Below are 22618 nucleotides of genomic sequence, written 5' to 3' on the forward strand. Positions count from 1 at the left end.
TTCTTCTTTAACTCTCAACAATAATAATGAAAATAAATATTTGATGACACAATGAAAATGTTTTGAATTTCAGGATAATTATTATTGGTAATTAATCAAGAAAATATTTTTTTTAAAAATGCCAAAACTCAGAAATTTTTTGCACTATTATTAATTAATATCATTAAAAGGAATAATTTTTTAAAAAAACTTTGAAATGGTTTAAAATCAATTTTTGTGCAATAATATTTTTGGAAATTAAAGTGAATTCTGCCGTTTATCTGTAATAATTAATTAATTTTTAAAAAAAATTCTCTGAAGTACACATTCCCACTCTCCAAGATACAAATGTGCAAAATTTGTTAGATGTAAATCAAAGGTTTGGCCTGCAGAACACCAACACACATACATTCTTCTTTACTATTTGTTGATAATGCAATATCATAATATGGAAGATAACAAATCTAGTTTAGAGTATAGTTATATTAATGCATCGTTTTAAAACAAAACTATTTTTATGTTGTATTACTACTTTGGGATTGGCTGCATAATTTTGAACCCCTGACATGCGACTCTGTACAGAGTCTGTTAGAAGATGATAAATGACTTTTTGAACATAAAATAATCGAGCTTCAAAATCTTGCAGTATATCTAAATATTATTGTCTAAATTTTACTTGCTTTAGATAAAGCAATTTATTCTTTTTATTTCCAACAGTATGTGTGATATAGTAACTTGCTTTTGAACAGAAATTTCAAAAATATGAATTCCATTTTGCTCAACTTTGTATATACACAAAAATACACAAATATTTCTTGATATATAGGGTATATTAAATTGCCAAATTTTTACATTTTTCATAAAAAATAAATTCTATAGAAATTTGTTTGATTATAATAATAAAGTTTGCATAACTTGGACATAATGTCCAATCACTTAAACGACAACAAATCGTAAAAAGTACCAGCTTTATTTCACAATATTTTTTTTACAATAACGATGCATCTATAAAACATTCACGACATGACTTAGACAAGAAATATGGAATTACAAAGATAAAAACAAAGTCATGTAAAATATAAATTTTTTTTCCTCTGAACTTTATAAATACCATGATTTCTGTTATGTTATGAAATTTTTTGAGCTCCCAGTTTTTTCGGCTGCCTTTGTTGAATTCCTTGTTGTCTTTGTTGCATCCTCAATTTGCGCTTCTCTTCACGAGCTAGACGATTTGCTTCTTGCTTGCTTAGTTGAGATTCTGAAGCACTTTCTGATTCAATTTCTAAATAATAATAATAATGTTAATATAGCTTCCTCCTAAGTGCTTTTAAAGTTAGTAATAATATGAAATTTACTCAAAAATATATTGCAGTGGTCTCCCCAAAACTTTTTTGTGTACTCTCTAATAAAAGTGTTATCTCCAAGAATGCCTTGCATGGAATTGGAGTACAATAATTAAGAATAGTTATCATAATATCCTTGGCAAGTAACCTCTTACATGTGGTTAATGGTATCTGAAAATCCAACTTTGCTTTAGACATGTTTCTCTCAATCAATTGAAACAAAGATTTGAAGAAACTCCACTTGTAGTCACACAATCCCACACCTAATTTAATATAAGTTACTCTGCAGTTTTGAATTATCGCATTTATATGTTTTTGGAAATACCGAATATTATTTATCTAGCTCTTTTCATTTTGAAGTTATAGAGTTAACTTATACTCGAACAACTGGGCAGACAGACTTCATTTGAATGGATTTTGCTCAAAATTTGATAGGAATCTGCAAATGTGGTATAAAAATTGTACACCAAATTTTAATTGTCTAGCTCAAAGCATTTTTGATTTATCTTTATCATAAACGAGCGGTCATTTTCCATTAATGTGTTTTCAAACTCAAAGGGCATCTAAAATATGGAAATTCGTCAAAATCTCGTATTCGAATTTTTTGCCAATTATTATACTTTTTCTATACTACATATACCAGAAAATTAAACAAAAACTTTGTAATAGCTTTAAAAGACGCGATTCTCCACTCAAAAAATATTTTACCTCAAAATACTAAATGTTTTCAATGAGTGATGACAAAGACCTACCATCATTACAACATTTTCCAAAAGCACACATAAAAATTGAAATTCTTTTTATTTATTTTTTAAATTGCAGTGCATGTCAATTATGATTTGTTAATGGTTAAAGAGTGCAATATATACTAACAAATGTTAACAATCAAGTAAGTCCTCAAAGCAAAATACTGGACCTTACTTCCTTTCTATGCAGGTTCAACTAGTTCCAATTTGGGACTGGAGATTTTACTCCCTCTTGGCTGACTTCAGTGTTATAAAAATGAAAATTTCAATTTAATTTATTCATATAAGATTTTAAAAATGTTTCATATTCACAACATATTTCTTAAATTTTTTTTCTGTCATTCATTTATATTTTGTTTTGAAATGAAAATTGTTGGCATTTTGGTATTTACATTGGTTTTTACCTTCTCGTATTGTAATCCTCAAAAAATTCGAGATTTCGATGAATATCTCCCTGGTCCTCAAACCTTCCAAATGCATGAAAAACACATTTTTTGGCATTATGTCTATCTGTCTGTAAATGTGAGAATTCAAAAATGTTTTATAGCTAGACAGATGAAATTTCGCATATGAAACTATCACTATATTTGTAAATTTCTATCCAATTTTCTGCAAAATTTATCCCTATGAAATCTGTCTTTTCAGTTGTTTAAATATAAAATAACACAGTAATTATAGAAATAAGATGGTTAGATGGGTAATATTTTTATGGACAGATTTAGCATCTAAAGTATACATACCTATCAAATTTGGAGCCAAATCTGAAAAGATGTTGATTACTTGCCAATTTGTACTTTTATAAGTTGTAAATATGATACCTCAAAAATGCAATGAAATAAATTTATGAAATTTAGTATATGACAATTATGGTTTCAGTCAGCTAGAAAAGACGCACCTGGAACACAAATCCAATTTTCAGGATTAACTGAAAAGAAAATCGCCGAGGACCATATGACAGATTCAGTAAAAATACTAAATTTACATCTAAGTTTAGTATTTTGTAATTATTTTTCGCTAATGCCATGTAAGGCATTCATGGCTTTATCCACAATTTCATGCAGGGGAATGGAGATAATACATTTATTAGAACGTATGCATAAAATTTTGGAAAGGCTACTCCAACTGGTTTCCGTAATTCATTCATTTTCCTTGTTTTGAGAAGAATATTGATATTTGATATTCTCTTGATTGCCATTTATTTTAAAAAATATTTTTCAATTGACATACTGTAAAAACAGTACTTACTTTTAGTTACTCCACTGGATTCCCAAGAATCCCAGTTATCTGTCTCCCAATCTCCACTTTCAGTGGGGGAAGGTAACTCTTGTCTAACCTGGCTAGTTTTCTTTTGGAATGAACTAAAAGGATCGTCATCTTGTTGTTCAGGAAAATAACTTCTTAGCTTCTCAGTATTCTGAAGGGAGAAAATGCAATAGAAAATTTGAAAACTATTTCACCTTTAAAAAGCACATATATAGATAGCTCGGCAAAATAAGAAAATGATTTTGTATGTGAAGAAAGTAAACTTTGACACTCTTTCTGTTGTTGAAAATGAAGTTAAAAATTACGTTAATATATATATTAAGAAATTTTTTTTACACAAAAATTGAAAGCTATTTATATGTAAAGCATTCTTAGTATGGCACAAGATGACTGTTAAGCCAAAAAAAAAAAAAAAAAAAGTCTTTTTATGCACCAAAAAATCATTGTTTCAAGGGGAGAGGGCATGTGTTTTTCTGGCAAACAATATGCTTGTATCTCTTAAATCTATATATACAAGGCATGATTAAGTTCTGTTTGAGTCTGTAGGCTATGTATATTTTGGTCCTCATTTCTCCACCTAAACTTCCAAAATCATATTTTTTAACTGCTTTTAAGTTAATTTCTATATTAACAGTTTTTGAGTAACAAACATTTCAAGTAACTTAAAGTTTCAATTTAAATAAAAGCATCATTTATCATTTTATAATATAATCAAAATATTCTAACTCAAGATAATAGATCTGAGAGTCAAGTAGTTATCTGTAAAATAAATTGAACCATTCTGATCTGCAATCAAATTTGTCTATTTTATAATCTAGTTCTATACATGGCATAAAAGCCTGCATATATGCAGTGACTTGAATGTCCAAAGTATGTTACCATTAAACATGTAATATTTTTTTTCAGCATAGTAGTTTTTTTTTAAAATATGGAAGAATGTTACATTTTTTTAGAATTAACTACATTAAAAAGCAGTCTGTTGTGCAGCAGATTGATATTGAATTATGTTTTAAGAATTGAATCTGAATTTAATAAATCAGAATTAGTTTCTAATTCGTAAACTATATCCAGTTAAGACTAGCTTTGTAAAAGATTTAGATGAATTGCTAGGTATTTTATGAAATAATGAATTATTCAATTTATTTGTAGAAAAAAAATTAATAAAAATTCTAAATATTTGCAGCAGCTTTAAAACAAAAGTTGATTTAAATGTTAGTTAAAAAAAAAAACTTACTTTAACAACATTGGGATCAGTCTCAAGACTTTCCCAATCTTCTTCCCATCCAGTATTATCATTCAGCTGTTCCGTACTAGATGGTGAAGATGCCATATTTGTTCCAACACCTTCTTCTGATAACTAGATTGAAAAATAAAAGAATTAAGTAAATAATCATTTTAAAATTACAGCATGAATTTCAAATAATTAAAGTGGAATTTTTTATTCTTATAAAAAATGAGTTCTAATACTATTTTCCTAATCATTTTCAAAATGAATATAATCATTTTAAATTTTATACTTTGAGAGATATTGGCAATATGTACTGATATGAATTAACTTTCGACTATTTCAAAAAGGGTTTGTTAATTTTTTTAAATTTCATAACATAATAGTTTAGTTTAGTTAAATCAGAGCCCTATGTGATTACTATTTAAATCGTAATCTATCTATATATTTATATATTGTATTGAAAATATTCTTAAAAAAAATATAGTTATTTTCATGCACTTACACATTCTGTTTAGCACACATTGCATTATTTAGTACACATTCCATGAAAATTATTTACTTGAGTGTATCTAAATTTTGTAATTATCTTTTAAGTAGGCATTAATAATAAGAGATTTATGTGCATTATCACATCAAATATTAAATCAAAGAAGCATTAAGTAAGTAATATGGAACTTTTTAGGTTTTCTCATAAAATCAGAATTCCCTTTAATTTAATATTTAATTTTTAAAAGTTGCTAGCCTCAACTTAGAAACTTTATATTTTTATGCTGCCAAGTTCTAGAGAAAAAACTCCAAACAATCTTTACATATATGTGACAAACACTGAGAACAAGAATATTTGTTTATCCAAAATCCTTAATATTAATTAATGAATTAGAATTTAAATGAGAGCTGAAGGTTTTAAAACATCTTAAGAGGTACAATATAAGAATTCAAAAACCATAGACATTACATGTATTTTGCTCTTTCTTATTATATTATATTATATTATATTATATTATATATATATATATATATATATATATATATATATATATATAACTAAATGCAGGAAGGGCCAGAGGTAAAATGATAATCCTATGATATAATTTTAATAACTTAATCATGTGATAATAGCACAAAATTTTGCTTGAAAGTAACATAAGGTTTATTATGGGACTTCATAATTTTAATTTATAGGTCATTTTTTTTATTATAGCTAGAATGGGAGGATGATATCTGAGATTTCAAGACACCTAACTATGCATATTATATTGTATTATAATTTCATGTATGTCTAAAAAAAAAAAAACTAGACTAATGAAGTACTATGTTATATAATATTAAAAGGGCTAAATAATTTTCAAGAATAATAAATTACAATTGTTTCAAAACAAGTTCATCTTAAACTAATTCCACATTATATTTTTCTTTTTAAAATCATAAAAGTAAGTTTTAAGTATTTATCAGATTTACTCATAAATCATTTATCAGTTATGTAGTCACTGATACCTTGAAATAACATGCACATGGTTAAAAGAAATAGATTTCAATCATTCAATACACAAATACAATGTGAAGAATAAAGATCCTTTAATGTCAAATACAGAAAAATCATGACAATAAATAAATAAATTTAAAAAAAATCAATCATAATCATTTCTTTCAGAAGAAAGTAATTTTGCTAATGAAACAGTACTGTTATAGAAAGAAAAAAAAATGTTTTACTTTGAAAATAAAGCTGACATTTTATCATTTACTATAGATATAAATAAATTTTATTCTACTAATAAAGATACAATATAAAAATAATGTTAATATTTTGGTAAGATCTTTTTAAATGAAATGTACGTACTAAAATAATTGTGATCGTTTTTTTTTTTCTATCTAAGAAGGCAAGAGGCATGAAACAACAATAACAGAATATTATATATATATATATATATATATATATATACAGTTTAATTTACCCCATATCAATTTCATTTTATTCTCTATTTCCTGATCCCATTCTACTTTTCTATTTAATTAATTCAATGAGAGTTGAATTCAGCTTTTTGCTGAATCAGCTAAAAGCTGACAAGTTCCCATACTCCAAGTGAAGGGATAAAATATTGCTGACTTTAACACATTTTTCTTAACTATCCTTATGATTCCCTTGCCTGTGATTGACACGTGTTGGAAATCCCTATTAAAATCTCGCAGTATATATTCACAGGGATAAAATTTTCATTAGCTTTTCCTCATTTCGCCTTGTGTTGTGTATGTGCTCATCGCTTCTGCTTGTTCATAAATCATGCCTGCCGGGATGAAAATTAAACGAATTTAAAAAATCGAAAGTCTCTTCTCTCTCTGTGGCCACAAATCTGCTTCAAAAATTATGCTTATACATATATATTCAAAATTGGGCTTTTTCTTTGCAGAGGGGGAAAAAGTTTAAATTTATGTCTGGCAAAATCAGATATCCCCCCCCCCCCAAAAAAAACAGAATTAAAAGATAACAGCAAAGTAAAGATAAAAGATAACAGCAGAAGTAAAGAACAAAATTTTAATACCTCTTCTTGAGCATCACCCCAATCATCATTCCACGAATCAACATCTCTCTTATTATCTTCTGGTTTTTCTAGTTGCTCCAGCTGTTTTTCAGAGCTTCCAACTAAATAGATGTATAAATATAAGTGACTATTTCCTTTAAGTACAAATACATTACTAAAATAGAGCTGTTTTTAAAATCTTTCAGAGAAAGTCAAACACGAATCTTGACTGTTCTCACAAGAAAGTAAATTCAAGATATCTTTTAATGTTTACCTTTCAATACGGTTTGACGGTTTTCCAAACCCGGTTTTAAAAAACTGTTTTTTTAATTAAGATAACCGGTTTTCCGGAACACCTGAATATTCTTCTTCTTCAAATAAGCAAACAAATCTTTTGAATTTTATTGGTTGGGACCGATCCATCTAGCAGCTGAGAACTTAGGGCAACGAGATACCAATTTATTAACAAGAAAAAGTATATTTGAATTTCTATTAAATGAACTAAAAATTTAAACACTGAAATAAATTTGAAATTATTATATGCTTTACAAGAACGAATGCAAGAAAGAAGACAAGTAGGATTAGAAACTCTTTTGCTGTATTTGCAAAATCCACAAAACATTTCTAGTTGAGCGAAGAAACCTAGTGTACTTTTTTTAGCTTCAAAACCCGAAATTATGAAGTTATCTGAAAATATATTGTCTAGATATTTCCGAATTCTTATGAGGAATCCAATTCTGATGAAGAGTAAATCGAAGAAACTACTCATCAGAGTAATTCTTTTTTAAAAGAAACCACGGAAAAATCAATTCATAAGTTTCTTGAAGATCCTGAAGAAAAATTTACGAATCCAAAGACACTGAAGGCTGAAATTTCATTATTTGAGGTAACGAATATAAGAACGAAAAATTTAGATTTGTTATTTGATGCCATGTAAATTATAAAATCAAACTCAGTGGCTAGTGGATGAGTATTTTCAATTTCAGGCAATATTGTGTCCAAAATAAGAACAAGACTTAGCCACCGTTCAGTGGATATTTTATGTTTTCAAAAATCCTATTTTCTTAGGAGAAATTAAAATTAGTGAAAATAATATAAATGTTATTTGAAATTATTGTTTGAGTTTTCGTTATTTTGTGTTAGTATGTATATGTAATCCTTAATTTTTTTAAATATTTTGACTTTGATTTCATCTTTGTTATTTTATATAAATTAAATAAAATATTTTTCCTTGCTCCATTTTTTTTTTGAACTTGCTCCATTTTTTTTTCGAAAACCGGCTAAAACCGGTTTTTTGGAAATATTGAATTTAAAAACCGGTTTTTCAAAAAGTCGGTTTCTGTTTAAACCCTACCTTTCAAAACTTAGCCAAAACTAGGAACAGTATATATGCTTTCTTTAAAGCACTTTTCCATTAGTTGATCAAATAAGGAAGCGTCTTTTACCCATAAGAGGCTTCAATAACTTTTAGACTATGTATGGCACACAAAATTTCAAATATTTTCTGATTTTGGAAATGATAAAGGATATTACTTCTCTCCTCAGTTTAAATTATTCAAATGTATATTATCATGACTACTTGTGATGTTACTTATTTCTATATGCTTTTCTAATGAAGGATATCTCTGGTATAGGGATAATAAATTTAAAATTGTGTCTCTCTTCTCTAGTGAGTACATAAAGGTTGTAGGGTCGAATTACCTCCACTCCCAGGACTGGCCATGTCTCCAACACAAGGAATTTCATCATGATAGGTAAACGCTATTAGGACTTAATCTTAGTTCCAACCTTTAATCTGTCATAATGATGGTCATCGTGGATATTTAGACATGGTAGGAGTAATTCAGATATTATTATTCTTATATACATTTATTAACCAAATAGAGACATATATTACACAGAGGGATATAAATATATCAGATGAGTAAAACTATATTTACATGGCAATTGAATACCTTGGAGGTTAACTATACAGAGAGAAAAAGGCATAACTATAAAAGGGTGCATTGATAAAGAAACATCTAAATATGAAAATGTTAATGCACATATGAGTCTAACTTTTAATACTATACAAATTTCAATACTAACTTCATACTATGAATATCTGACTTATATATGATTATCCAATCATTTTCCTATTAAAAACTAAAATTAAGATCAATTGATTGTAGTGAAAAAACATTTTTTAAGAAGTGAAACAAAAATAAACTACTAAACTTTACCTTTAGTTTCTGATGAAGAAGGAGAAATGCTTTGATTTGTAGTTTGGGCTTGATTTTTGGCAGAACTTTTATAAAACTTATCAGTAAGGGATGTCACGGCCCAAGATGTCCAACTTGCAGCAATAGAAACTGGTGTAGTAGATTGCAATTCTTCCTCTATCAATAAACAACTCAGCATTAGAAACAAGATTTATTATAAACTATAAATTGTTTTTTAAAAAATTACATCAACTATGAAAAATATAAGATTAAAATATTTTAGCAAAAAGATAAGGACAAAAGTAAATAAATTTAAATTTAAAGCATTTATCTTAAAAGTTTATGGAATACTTACATCAAAAATTATATTTATATACAAAAATTTCATAATATATAAGTTTTATAAGATTTCAGTAACATTTAGTAAAATACAAACAAATTAATGAAAAACTTGATATATATCACACATATTAGTAGAGGTAATACAATTCAATCTAACCTAATAATCACATAACAGGGTGGAATTCTTTTTATAATTTCATATCACACAATGATAAGTATTTATTAAAACAAATGTACTTACCCATTTTTTCGATTAAACTTGGATCTTCAGAAACTTTTTCTAATTTACTCAAATACCCTCCAATTGCTTTGAATGCCTTAAAATAGTAATACAAAAGAAAAAAAAAAGCTTCAAATAATGCCACATCATAAATAAACACGAAATATTTACTACAAAATCAAAAATTTTTGAAATTCTTCCAGAGAAAAAAAAAAGATATCTTAAAATGATCTATATTAAAAATCCTCCTTTTTATTGTATTATGAAAAATAGTACAAAGACAAATGATACGCAAAGTTCATTAACATACATATATATTTGGTATCAATTTTAAAAATTATTAAAAAAATTGTTTAAACTTTATATGAATATTTAACTAATTACAGTTGGCTTATTACCATATTAAAATATTGGACATGTAAATATATATATCAATTGTGAATGCCAAATCATAAAAAGAGAGTATTAAATTAGAAAAATACATTTTATAACTTTAAAAAAAATCCATTGATTATGAAGTTAATTCAAAAGAAATAGCTGAATGCACATTTTAAAGAGGTTCATAAAACACACTGCCACCTGTTAACTGACTAAGACAATCAAAATTATTAAAAGCAATTTTATTTATAAATATTAAAAGAATTTATTAAACATATATGGAAATTAATCCTTCACTTCTTGAAGAGACAGCGAGTTCTTACTATATGATGTTGTAATATTACCAGTGACCACCTATTACAAACGAATAAGTTAGAAATGAATTCTCATCTTATATTCATTGGTTTTAGGAGAGGTAAATATAAGCAAAAGATCAACATGAACTTATTAGCAAGAGAGATTTTAAAAAAAATCCTAAGCTGGATATATTCTCAAATAGAACTGTTCAATAATGAGAGGCCAGTACAAACAAGGCATGTCTTGGAAAATAGCCCACGAATAATTAGGAAATGATCATGCATATCTTACCAATAGATTCTACCAGAACAACATTAAATTATAGTATATAAAAAATCATCTCTATCAAATCACTGCTGATTATTAAATAAATGAATAAGCTATTTCCAATTACCAGAGAGGAGTTAACCCATCATATTCCCACACATAAAGTTTTAAATTATGGTAAGTATTTTCAGTATTTACCTGGTCTCTAATGCTTTTTTCTGGATCAATAGTAAAATGGCAAAGTGCAGGTAAGATCTTGGTAGCACAATCAGTAATACCATAATAATGCTCAGTGGCTGAGAGTGCTAAAATTGCTGCACTTCTTGCTGGTGGAAATGGATCTCTTAAAGCTCTCAAAAATGCACTAATTAAAACTTTCTTTCTAGTCTAGAAAAAAATAATAATATGAAAAATATTATTTATGATTTTAAAAAATATTTTTATATAAAGTAACCAAAAAATATAAAAAAGATTAATTAAATTTAAATTATGTCAGAAAATATCTTAGGCATCACCTATACATACTTGAGGATGCAAATAAGATGCTATTTTCCCAAGGCAGACAGTTGTATTTGTTCTAATTCCACCCTAAAATCAAGCATGATAAAATTAGAGAGAGAGATAAGAGATTAATGAAATAAACAATTATAAATCTAAGATATAAATCTGTAAAAATAATAAATATTCTATGCATAATAAATTGTATGTTTCTAAGCATATAATTTTCACTATGAATTAAAATGCTTGGAATTTAGCTTTTAAAACATATTTACCATAACAATTCTTTGCCATCAATAGCAAAAAGCTTGAGTTTTCCCACTTTTTTTTACTTTAGCTTATACAAAATAGTAGGAAAGTATTTTAAATCGCAATTTTTTTTAAATTTAACGTTTAATCTTCTCTGCATTTGAAAAAAAAAAAAACATATTTTTAGTATTATGTCCATCAGTGACAAATATAACAAAAATACTTTGAGCAGGACTAATAAAATTTGGCATATAATCTTTATAACAAATTTGTAGATTTCTAGCAAACTTTGAGTGAAATCCATTTAGAGTAAGTCTGTCTATCTAATTAGCACAATGCCTACGAAAAGAAAATAGATAGATGGATAAAATTTGGTATACAAATTTAACATTTAAACTATAGATGCCTTTTAAATTTAGAACCAAATCTGCCAAAGGGTTGACCATCTACTGGTCTGTATTCTCAAGAGAATGCAAACCTGATAATTTTTTTAAAAAAAATGTAATTTGATTCTCTGACTTCAATTGTAGTTCTATGTTAAATTTTGATTTCAATAGTTAGGAAACAATGTCTAAAATGTCTTCGATTTTGGAACACTTATTGCAAAATGCCACAGATTAGTCACCAAGCATTACATGATAGATTCAGTAAAAATGTTAAATTGAAGCACAGATTAGTATTACAAAATTATTGTTTGCCAAGCCATGCAAGGCATTCACAGACCAAGGTCTGCAATTTTATGAGGAAGGAAAAGATAATGTCTGTCAAGAAAATTTTTGAGAAGACAAATCCAATGAATTTATTCAAAGAAAATCATCATTTATGATGCAATTTGATGTTGTTCAGTGTCCCATTTGGTGAAACTGAAATCACACTGGTAATGACACATATATTCACAATTGATGGATATACTAGGTAAGTTCAAATGTTTATAAATGATTAGTGCAAATCTTGAGATAAAAATTAAAATGGTGCCAATACTGAGCCTAGTGATTCTCATGTATAAGTCAGAGTTCTATGCAAAGAAATATGTATACAGAGTGTAAAATAAAAGTGAGCATCATCTATGGCAATAGAATTACATTTTCGTTGAACCACACCATTGCCATTTTTGACTGATTATTGTTTTAATGAAGTTAAGTAATATTTTATTTGCAATTTTTATGTAAAATCTTGAAATGTTATAAATAAAATCGAGATTGTAGTCAATACATGTATATTATAAAGAATAAAAATTATTTTTGTAAAAACTATTGACTTTTTACTATAAATTAAACTTATAGAATTCACAATAAATAACAAATAAAGTATATACTTGTTCATCCTTTGATTGAAGTCTTGCAAAATGCTTCAACATTTCTTCATTCAAATTTTGGTAATTTAACTTAGGAGATAAATATAGCATACACTGAAAACAAATGAAAATTAAGAGTTGAAAAATAATTTTAATTTGTAATGCAACAATTTTAATATTTCAGCCATTAGAATACAGTATAACATTCTTACTTTGATTGTCTGGTCTCTAATAGTTGGATTTGTATCAAGAAAACCTTGAGCAACATTTGGAAATATCTGATTATTTATAACAGATGGCTGGATGTGATCAATAAATTGTTCTATCTGGAAATAAACATGACATTTTTACAAAATCAGCAATGGATTTGTTAAAATCCTCACTGCACAATTAAATTTGGATATTTATGATAAATAATGAAATCAAAATATCTTATGAAAAGCAGAACAGTAACACCCTAGAGAAGATTAAAAATTAATCCTGATAATGTAAAGAAAAAATATTTCCTCATTTCAAAATTAATTATTTTGGAATAACTTAATAAAATGGATCACTGTGATTTCTCAAGAGCTTTGGCATGGAGGGATAAATAAACTTTTGTGGATATTAACTGAAATTAAGTGAATCAAATATAATAATGTAAATATTGTTTAATTCAATGAATGGCAGAAACTTAACTAAAATAAACTTTAATAAAATGTATGGCAGAAACTTATTTGTATTGTATGAATATATAATTTTATACAAGAAACTGTTTAAAAAGTCCAGTTGGAATAATCATTTTTAGAAGTGCCATTATCTACATCAACTACTATGTATTTAAATAAGTTAGTAACATAGCTTTTTCATTAAAAAAAAAAAAAAAAAAAAAAAAAAAGAAGGAAAAAAATATATATTCACCTGTTGAAGGAGCTTAGCTCTTGTAGCTCTGTCCTTTGATGAAAACATTTTAACTATACAAGGTACTATTTTCTTTTGATACTCATCTTCAGGTAAAAGTTTCCCTAACTAAAATAATAAACCAAATATCAAGACTAACATTGCACATTTTTAAATTTCCAATTATTATCTTATATATTTATTGTAAATATATAACAATTTCTTAAATTTATGTATTTACCTTAAACATAGGAGTCAGTACTGATGAACCAGCATTTCCAAACTCAAAAGCATTCACAAGTTCAGGTAATACTTTATATAAACAAATATCTTGAGGAAAAGAATCTAATGAAGCAGGTAAATTGTTGAAGAAAGAAATTTTTTCTTCAGTTTCTTTGATCTGAAAACAAAAATGAAACAATTTCTATTAAAGTATAATTACAATCTTTCTTTGAAAATAATCAATTAGATATACACAAGCTAAATTTGATTTCAATGATCAAAAATATAGAATTTTAAAAAAATGTTCATCTCAACAAATCATTTTAGCTAACAATATTTACTATATATTATATAATTAAACAATCACTTATTTTTCTATTATTCTCCATAAAAATGTTTTTTATGGAGAATAAAGCCAGCTTTATAAAGAATTCATAAATAAAGGTCTATTAAATATGATATAAAGGGCAATATTTAAATAAACCAGACTGCGTTTTTCATAGCTAAATGCAGCAGTCTAAACAACAGATTTTTGCTTCAGCATAAACTTTTTAAATAATTACATACAATCTAACTAATGACAACACAATATGGCAATAAATCTGATATCTCTACTAATAATAAAACTGAAAGTGTGTGCTGATGCACTACAGACCAGGCTATCAAACTTGGCACACATATTTTAGAAAATGTGCACCTCCTAGAATTTTTTTTTTGAAATTTTAATTGCAGTTTTAATTAATTGAAAATAAAGAGAAATTTTGCCATTTTTTTCCATAATAGCTTCTAAAATTTCTTTTTCTAATTTTCAACTATAGATTAATTACATTTGATGCCTTGAAATTCAAATTATTTTCACTGTTTCATAAAATATTTAACCAGATGAGTTTCTTTCATCATTAAAAGCTAAAGAGCAAAGATACTTTTTAATACCTGCATAGTTTAAAAAAATTAAAAAAAGTTCAGTCTTAAAATGTAATCATTAATATTTCCTTAATCTATATTTTAAAAATATTTTAATCAATAATGACAGATTGAAGAAAGATAACAATACACTGTTCAAGAAAAAAAAAAAAAAAAAAAAAAATCCACAGAACATATATTAACTTACATGAATTTCTCTAAGAAAAAGCATGCTGTCAACAAATTTATTCTTGAAGAAACCATTTCCTTTTGATGCTTTCTTCAAAAATGTGATTGAACTTGGTCGAGACTTTGGATTTGCACAAACTAGTTCACAATACAATGGTTGCAAGTTTGATGGTATCTATAAATGTAAAAACTTTATTATAATCCTTCCTAGACAATATATTACAAAATAAAATATGTATTAGGCTTGTAAGTTAATTTTTTAGCAAATAAATTTTACTGAAATGGATGAAACATCTGTATTAACCTTTTGTTATACTAAAACAAGAAGGAAATAAAACTTTCAAACATACATAAATAATTAGCTCATTTAAAAGTTGAATTAAATGAAAATCTTTTAATCAAAACCATTACTTTCAGTTCTTAAATATAAGATGCACAGATCAATCAATTTTAATTCACACAAAATTTGCAAATCCAGAATTCTAATGATCTGAAAAAAGAAAAAAAATTGGTACCACTTTTTTTTGATTTATAAGCAACTTTATACTTTTTTCTGAGAATTTTTTACTTCTATTTTAATAAATTTTCTCAGTAAAGGTTTTAAATCTCATTCATTATCAGTAAAAAATTAAACTGAAATCTTATAGAAAGATGCTGAAAAATATATTTGTAATATCATACTTTTTCTCATAAAATCTTCTTTCTAATTTTTAAGTTAAAAAAAAATTATTATCTTACAAAATTCAAATAAGGAATGATAAAATATTTTATCAGTGAATAATAAACTATTTCCATCATTTAATTATAGAATGAAGGAGCTTTAATGAGGTCAAAACTTCATATATCTGATTCAAGAGAGAGATGAAACTATATAATTTCTGAAGATCTTTACATAATTTCAATACTCACATCCACTTATTGAAACTATATAAAAATGAATGTAGGACACACAAATGTAATATTTTATAATTTTTCAATAATTTCCAAATTTATCAAACATATACTTATATCATCAATAAAGATTGCAGTTCAAAAATGACATATTGACCTAATTTTAACAACTTCTTTCTTTATTTAATTTTATAAAAAAATAACATCATATTAAATAGTACTCAAATTGATTCTCACCATAATGAACAGTCAATAAACTTCTTAGGATTTCTTAGCAAATCGAAAATACAAAATATATATTCAAAATATATATATAGAAGTGATTTCAATTACAAACTGTCATATTTTATGAAGCAATGGCAAATCTGTGTCTCATTGTCATCATATACCTACATATCAATTGCATCTAATGATTAATCAATAAAAATACCATATTTATTACAACTGATGATTAATCACAAAAATTGTCATTTTAGTCTATTGACTATATTTGCCAATACTTTATGGCTAAGCTTAAAGTTCGGCAAAGGTATGTGAAGTAGACAAAAGTTTATCATTGGCATATAGCTAATGCTTAAATATTGCCATTACTATATATGTTAAAAATTTATATGTTAAAAATTTTATACATTTAAATCAGATCATTGATTGTCAACATACATTTCATTTTTCATAGAATTTTAAATATGATTTATTGTTGTTTTTTAAATAGTTATAACATCAGCTTTGAGTAACTAATTTAAAGGAAGTTACAATAGTTATAATATGAAATTTTTCCATTTGGTATCATTACTTTAAAAAAGTTAAAAGAAACTCCAAATCATAATATGATCTATAATAATATGATTTCAAATAATATGATTTGATAAATGTTTAAGCTATATTTCATGGTACTTTAGGGTTCATTATGGTTTTTTAAAGAATAGATTATAACCATCCCTTTAATTTCTGATGTTTATAAAAATGAAAACAACTTTTATTATAAAAGTAAAAGAATTTTTAATGTCAAGATCATCACAATTATTTTAAATTCATAATTATCTAAATGTAATTTATGAAACACAAATGACAATATTTAAGACTTTTACATAAATATTAATAGTAATTCACTTTTTTTTAGAAATATCTTCAATTTAATTAATTATTCTACAAAAAAATTCACAACAAAAAATACTTCAGCAAAATATTAACAATTACTTAAAAAAAATAAATGTGAGATTAACAAATTTATTTAAAAATATGAATAAATAGATTATGCTTAAAAATTACCTTTCCTGGATTTTTCAATGATGAAACTTTACTTAATCTACCATTAAAAACTTCCCAAATCAAACATCCAAGTCCCCAGCTATCATATGCCCTAAAAAAAAAATTCTAATTAAAACTCATTCATATCAAAATTATGTATTTCATAATAAGCTTTTTAAAAGAACAAGGAGAATTCTTAAGCATATCTAAAAAATAGAAATGTAATAAAATATAATAATGAATGTCAGCAAATGATACATTTAAATAATGCTTTAAGCAACAGAGAAATATTATGTATTTTTTTGTTAAGTTAAATTTTATAGTATTCTATAGATTAACTTAGTAAAATTCTGAACAGGCTTATTATATAATAAAATAATTTTTTGTCATTTGCAATGAATAAAATACATTCAAAGTTCATTTTGTACAATATTTTTAAATTAAGCAAAGATATTTTGAAGTAGTATGTATGCATACAGTTAAAGAAAATAAATTATTACCGAATTCTTTTTTAAAAAACCCGAGTTCTTATAAATTATATATATTATTCACAAAGTTGAATCAAGAAATATTAAGTTTAATGAATATTGCATACATATACCACTTTAAAAATTTCATGATATCAAAAACATAAAACAAATGCTATGGAATAATAACATAACAAATATAGTACGAACTTTAATATTAAATTTTAAATCTAATTTTGAATGAAAAGGAACTATTAAAATTATCACCACGACTTAAAAAATAAACAACTCCTCTTATTTGACAAAATATTACATACTAAAAAAAATCAGTTTCGTCACCAAAGAAATAAAAATGCTAAAACTATCACTATTTACCATGGCGGAAAGTCTTCTTGCCTAGATGTTTCATGTTCAGGTGGATTGTATGTTCTTAATGCTGGAAGAACTTTTATTGGGAATGGTTCCTTTACCGAAGCCACATATTCCAAACCAAAAAGTCTCCATTCTCCAGCTCGATCCACAAAAATGGACGATAAGCAAATGTTGTTGTGGGACAACATGCAATCCTTGTTTAGAAAACCTAAACCTGACTGCAGAAATGCTTTAATTAATTGAATAAGCAAAAGAGAGTGTAAAACATAAAAAAGTGATTTCATAAATGAACAATGAATCTTGCTTTTCAAAGAAAGTACTTGAAAATAATTATCTTGATATCAAAACGTTCTTACTCTGACATGATTTTAATTTTCTTTTGCTGATATGTAATACTAAGTTTTTCTTACTGTGCAAATTAAATGCAGAGGTTTGTCATAAAAATGATTGTTGTTTTTTAATCTGAAAATTCAGCTTTTACACAAAAAGCAGCACAGCATGTTGTCACAAAAAACAAAAAAACAATGGAATGGAAAACTAACAATGCAAAAGAATTGCCAGAAAGAATGAAAATTCTTAAACCAAAAAGAAGCACATTAGATAAGGGAGAGACATATTACAAGTTAAAATTTAGTTTGTAAGTTCGTGTCAAGTATTTTAAATAAATTTTAATTACACTTTGTACATTTCCAAAAAATGTAACAGAGATAAATAATAAAATTATATATACTTAGATCAAAGCCATAATTTTGAAATATTCTGTATTCCTGTGTATTTGTTAAAACTACAGATAAGTTATGAAATTTATTATGTAATGTTAAAATCATTATTAAATTTATTAGCATAACAGTTTATCAAGGAAAGTAATAATTTTCACAAGAAAATGAACATTATGAAATCATTTGATGAATGCTATATGATTTTCAAGAGGTAATACTTTCAAAAAGTTTATAATACTTACTGCTGTTTGATGTAAACCCCATGATAAAGCTAAAAGTTTTTGGTTTGCAGTATAAGAATTTTTAGACAAAAATGTTTCTAAAGGTTCAACTGGCTCAACAACTAAATATACAAGTCTGTCAGTCTGAAAAAAAAAAAATGTATCAAAATTATTTACAAAAAAGATTATTTATATTTCATTTTAATTTTTTGATAGCATTTTAAACTATAACATATAAAAAAAAACAATGCTATAATTAAGAGCAATAAACAACCTTAACTGAGAAAGGTAATTTTTTTTTCACAATAATAAATTATGCAATCAATATTTTTAGTTATAAGAAAAATCTTATTTTTGTCTTAATATATCTTCCTTTATTAATATGTTGTTAAATTCAGCAAATTTGTTTTTACAATTGATGAAAATTGATCTAATAAATAATTTAATCATTTATTTTTATACTTAATTACTGCTGCATAGCTGGTAAAATAAAGAAAATAAGATATTTTGAACTTTTTTGACATCATTGATAATTACACAAATAAATGCTATCTTTCTTAAATTATAATTACAAAAAGTGAAACTATGATTATGAAAAGATGTACATGATCTATATATATAGTGTTGCAGTTTATAACACATTTGAAAGACACAATTCAATCACATCAAAAGTTAAAAAAATAATCTCTGTAAAAATTATCAATAAAATTTTAAGTTAAATTAGATATAATTGTCTGTATTAAGAAATTATTATTTGAATTGGAAAAGCATTTATAAAATAAAACCAATTAATCAAAATAAATGCTGTTCTCAACATTTTATAAATCTAATTAAAATTTTTACAAATGTTTAGTTGTTTCATATTTTTATTAATAAAATTTTTAATAATCATTGATTTCTATAATTTTTAGAGAAGAAATATAATGAACTCATGTAAACATGGAATTTTTCCAGTACATTCAAGCTGATTACAAATTAGTGAAATGCCCAATACTGCTTCCTAAAACAGTGTTAAAATATTATAGAAATCTCAAACCAACATAATGTTATATGAATCCTCTTGGTTGAAAAACTTAGAGAGAAACTTTAAATTATTAATTTTATAGATATCTTTCAGTTAAAAACACAGATTTTCCCCCCAACAAAACTAAAGAATAGCAATTAAGATAAAACTTCAAACAGAAAATGTGTTTGGTTAATTAGATTTAATAGAGATAAAACTGAAAAAGTGTATAAGACACATTATTTATATTATATATTTTGTAAATATTATTTTAATAAAAATATTTAAAAAGAAAAAAAAAGTTTTTCTACTCTATTAAATTTTTTTTTTATCTGAATGGAAGTTAAGTAAAATGATTGATTCAGCATTATGCCATGCATATACATTTATGTTTTTACTGTAATTATCTTTATGTTATGTGAAAATGTGTAATATACAAAAGAACAAATTCTTTTAAGTCAAAATGACAGTATTACAACACAAAAGATTTTACACAAGTGCTTTGTTTTGCATTACACAGAATTTTTTTAGGAACCAAATAACTATATTTCATAACTGTAATAATAATGGAACAATCTAATAAATACCTCTAAGCTATCCACATAAGTTAATATACTTGGATGCCTTAAGGTTTTCAAACGTTTGACAGCAGATTTTGCAATATCTAACTGAGGAAACAAAACACAGTTTGAATAAAATTATATTATATTATATATATATATAATCCTAGCAGAATATAGAAATGGATTTTATTTTATAGCAACTGAATATTCAAATTTAAAATTAAGTTAATCTTTATATGCTACCAGAAACACTGATGTTATCTTACAAACTTTTATTTTCTATTATTTAGTTATCATTAATAATAAAGTGATATTTTTATAATTCAAAGCTTCTGCTTCAGTTTAAATATTAAATGATCATAAGCATTATGACATACTAAAATTAGATTCAAATTAAAGTGCTAATTCTTTTAAATAATATATACCAATACATATTAATGTAAATTTTAAAAGAACACTTTTTCTCTAAATAATATTTGATGAATAGTTCCCTTCAAAATGCATAAAATACTGCAAAACAATATTTTGAAAATATTTAATAAATATGCTAGTTAAAAAAAATGTTTATATAATATTTTAAATAGCAAAAAGGATGAGAAGCTTCTGGTATGGTTGATATTCAGCCTCTGGTGGGTACAAAAATGTTGCAGAGTTAGCCACCAATTACTGATGACAGGACCTTTTATGGGAAGGGTTGTATCATGATTAGCGATGGCCACAACCATAGTTTTTACTTATGTTGTTCCAGCATTCTGATCATTCAAAATTCCAGGTTCTTTGAACTGGTTAGAGTAGTTGCTTAAGATATAATAATTTAAGAAAGTGTAATTTTAGAAATATAAGATTCCATGAAGAATTTGCATTGATAATAATGAAACTGTGAACTATATATCAATAAATAAATGCTAGTTTTTTAAGTTATCACTAATGTTTAATGCATTTCATATTTTCTCCATATATCATAAGCCCTTTTATATATATAAATGTAAGCACTAAAAACAATTTTATTTAAAAACATAATTTTAAAACATATCACATAGTGTATAGATAAATGTTCATAAATAAAAGAAAATTCTAAGTGTCATAAATCTGACCATTTATCAAACATAAATGCAAATAATTCTAATAAAATTATTTAATAATTAAATTAATAATCTAAAATTATTCTAAATACTAACATCTTTACTTTAACACTATTATAATTCTCAAAAAATCTAAACATATTGATAAATTATTCTAAAATAATCCTCTCAAAATCTTACAAAAAATAATATATAACAACATAATTTTGTAAGTAACTTATTTTCGACTAAAGAATAAAGATATAAATTTTATATATATACCAATGTTTGCGTTTCAGGAGAAGCTTCAAATACAAATATTGTGACTGGTTCTCCAGTTATCTAGGAAAAAAAGAGAATTAAGTAATCACATGACTACAAAAGACAATACCAGGAAAATATATTCAATGATTTCAAGTATTTTTAAACATGAGCTTGAAAGTGATAATGCATTAATTTTAAAATGCGTACAGTTTATTTTATTATGCAATTAAAATGAATTATAATTAAATAAACCAAGCAGATGATAAAAAAATTCTTTCGTAAATTTCAAATAATTAGCTTAGATAATTTTTTATAAAAACAGACATACTTTTTTCTTTCCATTATGAATTTTCCAAATGAAATATTCAGTTGAGTTTTCAATTTCTGTGGATAATTCATAACCAAAATCTTTAGCAGCATCTCTGCTAAAAAATGACCACATTTTCAGAATATAATGAACTTTAGGTTTTTATATTAAAATAAATAAAAATTCCCCCAGGATTATTATTTTCAGAATTTTTTTTTAAAGTTTGAAAAGACTGATTAAAACAAAAGAAATAATCATCGTTCTATCTGAAATGACAACACGTAAACATTACAATCGTCACCCTACTCCTACAAAAAAGTAAACATACAGACTAGACATCTGAAAGCAATTACAGTTAAATTTCTTCAGAAGTCATTTCATTTCTTTTTTCAAGATTTTAGTTTGATGGATACGGATAATTTCACTATTATAAATTAGTGAGATAACATTTCTGGAAAGTTACTTTGATCAAAATAAAAGTTTTCTTG

The 22618-nt window shown here is 25.3% G+C and overlaps 1 protein-coding gene across 1 annotated transcript; it reads right to left on the reverse strand.

The window, feature by feature from the left end:
* Window positions 1-930: 930 nt before the first annotated feature.
* Window positions 931-22455, reverse strand: LOC129976200 (N-terminal kinase-like protein). The gene is made up of 19 exons (XM_056089649.1): window positions 22152-22455; window positions 21842-21901; window positions 20523-20603; window positions 18954-19076; window positions 17996-18210; window positions 17175-17265; window positions 15034-15189; window positions 13942-14100; window positions 13722-13829; window positions 13034-13147; window positions 12843-12935; window positions 11306-11368; window positions 10979-11167; window positions 9860-9935; window positions 9298-9453; window positions 7097-7197; window positions 4566-4688; window positions 3314-3482; window positions 931-1261 (listed from the first exon to the last, which is right to left on the reverse strand). The coding sequence occupies exons 1-19, from the start codon at window positions 22263-22265 to the stop codon at window positions 1107-1109; spliced, it is 2346 nt and encodes a 781-aa protein (XP_055945624.1). The 5' UTR covers window positions 22266-22455; the 3' UTR covers window positions 931-1106.
* Window positions 22456-22618: the final 163 nt, after the last annotated feature.

Source organism: Argiope bruennichi, chromosome 7 (genome assembly GCF_947563725.1).
Source record: "Argiope bruennichi chromosome 7, qqArgBrue1.1, whole genome shotgun sequence".
Lineage (NCBI taxonomy): Eukaryota > Metazoa > Arthropoda > Arachnida > Araneae > Araneidae > Argiope > Argiope bruennichi.